Here is a 7,527-nt window from a genome sequence, read left to right as displayed (position 1 = left end):
CCGCATAAAAGTAGGGACCGATCCAACGAATTTGTAGATCGACGACTTAATATTTGTGGCCGATGTCGACAGAAGACGCGTCATAACGCAAGGACTTGTTCTGAACCTATTGGTGAGGTCGGATTGTGAGTGGTGGGGGGGTTATTGCTGAATCGGAATATGTTGGAGTTGCATTAATGACGCGTATTATTTAACTTTTCTATTGGATCGATAGAGTATAATGTAAACTTAAAAATTGAGAGAAATATTAGTTATAAGGTTTAGTGTAAAAATTATTTTATGGGTACGGCGGGTACGGCTGCAATGGCTATTTCTGACATTATGAAAAGTTTGGTGGCCATTTTTGATATTTGCCCTTTTCCAAATGATATCTGGGTGCATCAAAGAATCGATGCTAAATTTGAAGGCTGCAGAAGCAGACCAATTATGCCGTCAATTCAGTTGTGCCTGTGAGTTATATGGCGTAACCGAACCACGAAGAGGTACCGCGCGATATTATTGGCGGCAGATAGTGGGTAGCACAGACCGGTCATGAAAACCTTGCCCAGGTCGGACCAATTAATGTTAAACTTGACCCTCATAACCAACAAAGATACGATTCAGTCAACGGGCAAAATGGCACTTCCGACGACACAATTGGGCAGAGATGGACCCGAGGTGACAGCCATCGGCTTCGGGGTAATGGGCATTTCCGCGTTCTACGAGCCCAGACTCGACGACGAGGCCGCTTTTGATGTTCTAGACAAGGCTCTGGCGCTCGGCTGCACGTTCTGGGACACTGCCCGCATTTACAACAACAACGAGGAAGTCATCGGCCGTTGGTTTGCGAAGACGGGGAATCGGTCGCAGATCTTTTTGTGCACCAAGTTTGGGATCGAGCCTGACTTCACGACCAATGGCTCGCCCGAGTACGTCAAGAAGTCCTGTGATGAGTCCCTAGCGCGCTTGGGTGTTGAGACAATCGATCTGTTTTATCAACACCGCATGGATCAGTCAATTCCTATTGAAGTGACTGTCAGTGCAATGGCCGAACTTGTCAAGGAGGGAAAGGTCAGGTATCTTGGCCTGTCGGAATGTTCGGAGGCAACCCTACGTCGTGCTTGTGCAGTCCATCACATCTCGGCGGTCCAAATCGAGTACTCGCCCTTTGCGATTGAAGGCGAGCGCAACGGCCTAATCGAAGCTTGCAAGGAACTGGGCGTCGCTGTTGTCGCTTACTCACCGCTCAGCAGAGGCTTCTTGACTGGTGCGTACAGAAAGCCTGAGGACTTCCCCGATGGCGACTGGCGTCGGGCGCAACCGCGATTCCAAAAAGAAAACTTTGATTCCAATTTGAAATTGCTCGACGAGTTCAAGAATATTGCTGGCAAGAAGGACGCCACGCCCGGCCAGGTCACACTTGCTTGGTTGATTGCCAAGGGCGCGATCCCGATTCCGGGCACGACAAAGCTCGACCGACTGGAGGAGAATATTAAGGCAGCACATGTCCAGTTGACGAAGGACGAGTTTGATGAGATTAGCAAGTTTGTTCAGAAGGCCGATGTTGCCGGCGATCGTTATAGCAGCTCGTGAGTATCCTGACGCCTACTGGGATATAGTGCTAACCAGATATAGGATTGGTTTGTATGCTGACACTCCGGAACTGAAGTAATATACAGAGGGACTACGATGATGCAAAATGGTAAAATTTGATTTGGGTATTGACAGTCGGTTCTGACAATGATGTTGTATATATCACGCGTCTGAGATCGAAAAAGGTGAGCCAAAATGTAGTTCTCAATTGAAAATTCTCAGAGACATTTGTGGCACTACTTTCCTTCGGGGCGGTTTTTTAGTGAGAGTGGGACAGACAGTCGGTTGATTCGGATTAGCTGAGCCAATATTGCGTCCATATTCAAGTTGTAGAGTCAGAGTTTCACGGTTCATGGTTTCAGGAGTAGAGATACAACCACCACATACTTTCTCCCGATTTGTAAAAACACCATTCAATCTTTGTCCCATTCAGAAACATCAATGTTCCTTTGGGGATTGGCAACGCCAGCTATCACGCACTTTCTGTCTCTCTCCAACGCGCAGTCGAAATTTTTCATTTCTACCGGAGCCAGAGTGTCGAAGTATTCGGGTCAGGCACAACTCATTTGTGACTAATGCGCGTTTCAGTTTGAGTAACCACCCTATACTCACTCAAACTCAGACGAAGTCTATCACCGGTGGAGATCTGGGCTTCATATCATACTTTCTAGTCATTGGTTGCTTGCAGCGGGTATGTGTGTACCTACTAAATATACCACATATGGGGAGTCCAAAACGATGAAATTCCCAAGCGGGAAAAGGAACGTTCGTTCTGTAAAAGATAGAGTCAACAAAAGTCCACCAATTGCCTTATTGGCTTGGAAATGTCATGACATCTCGACCAAGAGTCTGTTAGGCGCCATGATTTAAATGAATATGTGCGTAAATCAAGTGAAAGCTCAGAGTAATACATCCGAATGTTAATATCTATTGTAGACATCGCAATGACAATTGGAATGAGAAAAGTAGTCGAGCAATTTAAGTGAAATTTTGGTAACCGATGATCTCTAATGCTTGCTAGTAAAAAGTTCAGGAACCTAGAGCTCAAACAGACACGGCTTCCACTCTATACTGCAGAGAGCGCTATCCCAGGTTTTTGTGTACGTTTGTTTTTCCGGCAGTACGCCACTGAGCGGGACATCGATATATAAAAAATTAACTACTAAACCCTGCTACTCAATAAGTAGACTTTGCAAATTGCGGATATTGCGAATATTCGCAAGTTTTATTCGCAACCCAAAATTTTGCGAATAATTATTCGCAGCGAATATTCGTAACAGCCCTATAGTTAAGGTGTAAGATTCGCCGTCGACGTCAGCACACCTCACATTGCGGTGACTATTGAAAATGTGCTTAGACAGCTTGATATTACTGTTGAATGGTGCATGATTGCACGGAGAGAAACGAAACATTGTTTCGTGAAACACGGTGCTGCACAGAAATCTTTGATAATATCATAATATTGATTTCTAACAGTGAGAGGTTTAGTGGTGTGAGAGTGGAGTAGGTTGAACGTAGATTCAGGTTTGTTCGAGGGCTTGTTTATTTTCCAGCCCGATACAACTATTGAAGATCTGGATTCTGATAAAAGACGGCACCATGAGGAATACAAACCAAAAACAAATTATAAATTTATAATTTTCAGCTAACTATGCCTAGGGGTGGATACGATTACGGTACCGTCAAAATTTACTATTATTCGTAAAGTTAATCGCAAAATTGAGAACGTAATCGTAAAGTAATCGTATAGTCTACAAAAAAATCGTATAGTAATCGTATAGTAATCGTATTCCTAATTAGGTATGGCCTAATACAATTTACCCTGATAACGCGTGGAACGCGGTAGTGTGTTAAACATACTACGAACAAACCATTGGATCTGTTAGTTATCATTTGCCGCTCGCTTGACAACTTGTTATTGCTGACAATCCCAGCTTAGAGTCTCGCATGCTCTCAAAGTTGGGCCCCGAAAGGCTCAGCGATCCGATATTGACAACTACTTTGACGAAGAGACAATAGCTATCGACGCTATTGAACAGGGATGGCTGCCAAGGTGGTGGAGGGCCCTATAAAGATGAATATCCGAGAATGGCAGGAGCTGCCAGAGACTATCTTGCAATTCCAGCCTCTGAAGTGGCCGTTGAGAGATTATTTAGTGGCGGAAGAGGACTGCTAGGTTGAAGGCGGCATTCGATGGAGTCAGGAACCATGAGAAAGCTTACTTTACTTGCAGACCACTATTCAACTGCAACTGAATTGTAATTTTGTGTCTTTTTTATTCAATTTATCTGTTTGTCATCTACGTTTGCATTTCAGGGCAGATAATGAAGTCACGTGAATGACTATACGATTTTTTGCGAGTAACCAACCTCAGCGCTCGTATAGTTAATCGTAAAGTTTCACATGGTCTCGTATAGTAATCGTATTTGACTTTACGAATACGAATAACGATTAATCGCAAATCGTATCCACCCCTAACTATGCCCGCTCGCCCTCGCCTGTACAATTTTTGTCGCAAAATTCTGAAATTGGAACCTTGAACAAAGGCTGCCTGCTGTACCGGCGAATGGCAATGAGGTTGCTATTAAGCGTCACGTGCCTCTGCTCAAGCTTTCGGCAGAGCGGTAGCGGCAGGATATATTTCTTTGACCCAATCGGCCCACCGACTGCACTCAAATCCAATTACCTCTTCGATTGCGCGTCTATTTTGTATAACAGGGACGCATCCTCTCAGAACGCTTATTAATGGCAAGTTCAGCATGACGCGCAGGACCCTGAAGGAACAAACCGGGCATAGACAAGACTGGCAGAAGTGGAGGAGTTACAACAAAAGAGGGAAGTGAATGGCTCCTGAGCCACACGCCTGAACTTGAGCCTTGAGAGCCCGTTGGAAGTCGTTTCTTCTCCAACCGATTGTTGGCCGTTACCTTATGTGGCGAGGTTGCTGGTTGGTAAGTAGTGGGTCCGCCGGTGGGTCCGCGCTGCCACGGGGGTGGCAAATGAGAGAGAAGGAAATTGCAGGGATTTGCACGGTACTTAACTTTTGTACATGTTTGAATATTGGCGTCGAGTCCATATGCGATGGACGAGACGGACGTAGTAGACTAGCAGGCCGTTCCATCCCTCTACTCGACGGAAATATAGATTCTAAACAACCATTATCCCTTGCAGTCCGTGGTCATTTGGCTTGCAGAATACGCAATCTGATTCAGACACTATGAGAAATTTAAGGTTGTTAAGCGATATGTATGCCAACGGGAGCGTTTGAAATCCTGAATCTAATGTATTCATGAATAATTGCGAATAAAATATTTTATTCGTATTCGGGAGTATTTCCAAATATTCGCATTCGAATTACGAACATATTAGAACGGATATGAATATATTCGCCAATCGCGTCCACTATTATCTCCATCTTGTATAGCACATCGCTTTGTAGACATACCTCCTACATTATCTACTACAATTTTGTCAAAATGTCTTCTGAAAGCGTTTTATATCAGTGGTTGAAATGAGGATGGGAAGACCCTAACCCCCACCACATACGCGCGTCTCGGTAGGGTAAGGGTATATTGCCATGTGCTGGACCCGGCTCGAGCTTGGTATAAGGATATCCCAACGGTTAGGGCTGGAAGAAAAAAAAATTCCAGACTCCCGAAGAGTACTACGATTATTACTGACGACTAACACCCGTCCTTATCTACGAAATCGACCATTGTCGACCATGAATGTCTTTTGGAGTATTATCGTCTGCCGTCGGGATTTCCGCGGTACTGTACTCTATATGTCCGACAGAGACGGCGGGAAGCTCCCAGCAAAAATCTGCTGGTAAATTGCGACGGATTGCGTGCTCGGATTGCGCATTTTTACAATGTAAGTAGGGTGTGTACAAACGCAATCATCCGGCTTCGCCTCCCTTCCTTCCACAGCGCAACGACTTTAATTTGGAAAGGGAAAAGTCAAGGTACGTCTTTTTTCGCCATATCTATGGATCCTTGCGCTACGATAGAATAGCCTATGCGTCAAAATAAGGTGACATTCCTCGGCGGTATGTCATTTTCAAGGGAGTTCCTGATATAACTACCCTGTCGTTTGGATTCGCTCCTGTACTCGTTCTGTCTTTTTTCCCTCCCAGATTTTGCTGTTCTGCTGGGTTTAGCTTGCACTTCAATTAGACGTGATTGTTTGCATACATTGGTGCTTTACAGCGCATCAATCGAGACACATTTTGGCTCATATCGTACACTCAATGGAATAAGACGCCGTCCCATCCCATCTTCTTCATCACGTCCATCTCACTTATTCCTCAGCTGAGTTTTTTTGAGAGAACTTTTGAAGGCACTACCTGATCTGGCATTTTCCGTTATAAATCGTTTCATTTAATTCGTTAATCAAGTGACAAATGGCTCTCGCCGCGGGAAGTGTTGTTCAAACCAAGACGTCGTTGGCAGCAAATCCAGCCAAGGTCACTCCAACCAGGACGACTTCACTCTTTCACCATAGTCTTATTACCAAGGACTTTGAGCTCCTCAAGTTCCATGCAGCAGCTTCTTTGCAGCTTCAATTTGGCAAGCGACGCCATGAGAAAGCCGCCACGTCGGATGATCGGTTAATCGCCTCGCCTTACAATGACGAACTGCATCTGCTCGACCTGAGACGCTTGGATACACCAAATCAACTGCTAGCCAAGGCATTAACGATCTTGAAGCCCATTCGCGAGGATTATGCGACGGCTCCATATATTGAGTCATTCAATTGGCAAGCGGTTATCGACTTTCTCCGTGATCTGGCAGTCGCAGAAGGTTACCGGTGGAAGAAACAGAAATTCTACGTCGTCACATTTCGGTCAAAGTTGTATCCGGACATCGACCTGCAGCGGTTGCACGACCTCGACGTTCTTTCGCATCAAGAGGCTGTGGCTAGCGGTGGTCTGCTGAAGTACTGGTTCGGTACAAAGAACCAGAGTCACCAAAATTTGGCAACCTGTACGTGTACATTCGATGGACATTCGGGACTTCTGTCAAAAGCTTACTTTACTCATAGGTCTCTGGAGAAGCCGGGAGGATGCGCGGGCGGGAGGTACCGGGCCCCGGCACAAAAATGCTCGGGCAGCTGCCCGCGAGCTGTATGACACGATCGACTTTACGACATTGAAACTGGTCATTGATGATGATGCCTCATCGTGGCAGATTTCCGATTGGACGGACGAAGATGTTTAGATGGTCTTGCTTCGCAAATCATGAGAACTCGATGCGACAGACTGTTTCAATCTCACCTCTTCAAGCTACACATATCCACCGCGTTGCATTTATATTAGTCTTTTGTCTGCGACCAGCAAGCGTGCATGTCAGGGGATTTTCAGTTGGTCTTCGTGCGTTTTTCAATCAAAGGGTCTTCCGTATGGCGTTTGGGGTCCACAAGAGTGTCCAAGGTTAGCTTTTGGCGGCATAGATAGAATATAAAATACTAAATTTCTACTATATACTCCACCCATTTACCAGCCGTCATTCTGATGCTGAAGCCACTTACTATCAGGCTCGTGAATCGATTCCGTTGAAAAAGGATTGCATTCTTTTGTTAACATTACCTACTGGAATGCGTATTTATGTTAGAGACCTTGTCATTAGATCCTTCTAGAACAATATCATGAAAAGCTTCCAAAAGCAATTACAACCACTGTCAGATATCCATCGTAATGACGAAATATTGTACAATCTCAAGACTATTTTCAGAACCTCCGCACTCCTACATCAGGCACCTAGGTGTACCGCAATATCTTAAGAGTCGCATGGGTAGGGGTTCATCCGCGGTGGTTGTGGATGAGAGTTGAACATTGCGGCTGAGGTAGTCGACGGATCGATGTTTTGTGGTTGCGGAAAAATACGGCGCCTTGGAGTAAGCGGGCGAGAGTACCTTGCAGAATTGAAGAGGAAGATTAGCGTTCTGGCTTTACTC

General features: G+C 45.3%; 2 protein-coding genes across 2 annotated transcripts; both read left to right on the top strand.

The window, feature by feature from the left end:
- Positions 1–615: 615 nt before the first annotated feature.
- V1513DRAFT_374959 (NADP-dependent oxidoreductase domain-containing protein) lies at positions 616–1,651 on the top strand (the record flags this gene model as incomplete). Its single annotated transcript, XM_066894874.1, has 2 exons — positions 616–1,568; positions 1,609–1,651. 2 exons carry the CDS (start codon positions 616–618, stop codon positions 1,649–1,651), a joined length of 996 nt encoding a protein of 331 aa, XP_066755474.1.
- A 4,323-nt stretch (positions 1,652–5,974) lies between these two features.
- V1513DRAFT_375411 (uncharacterized protein) lies at positions 5,975–6,791 on the top strand (the record flags this gene model as incomplete). Its single annotated transcript, XM_066894895.1, has 2 exons — positions 5,975–6,557; positions 6,616–6,791. The coding sequence occupies 2 exons, from the start codon at positions 5,975–5,977 to the stop codon at positions 6,789–6,791; spliced, it is 759 nt and encodes a 252-aa protein (XP_066755473.1).
- Positions 6,792–7,527: the final 736 nt, after the last annotated feature.

This window comes from Lipomyces chichibuensis (genome assembly GCF_038497645.1).
Source record: "Lipomyces chichibuensis strain CBS 12929 unplaced genomic scaffold V1513scaffold_5, whole genome shotgun sequence".
NCBI classification, from domain to species: Eukaryota; Fungi; Ascomycota; class Lipomycetes; order Lipomycetales; family Lipomycetaceae; genus Lipomyces; species Lipomyces chichibuensis.
This window is presented reverse-complemented; position numbering and strand designations above follow the sequence as displayed.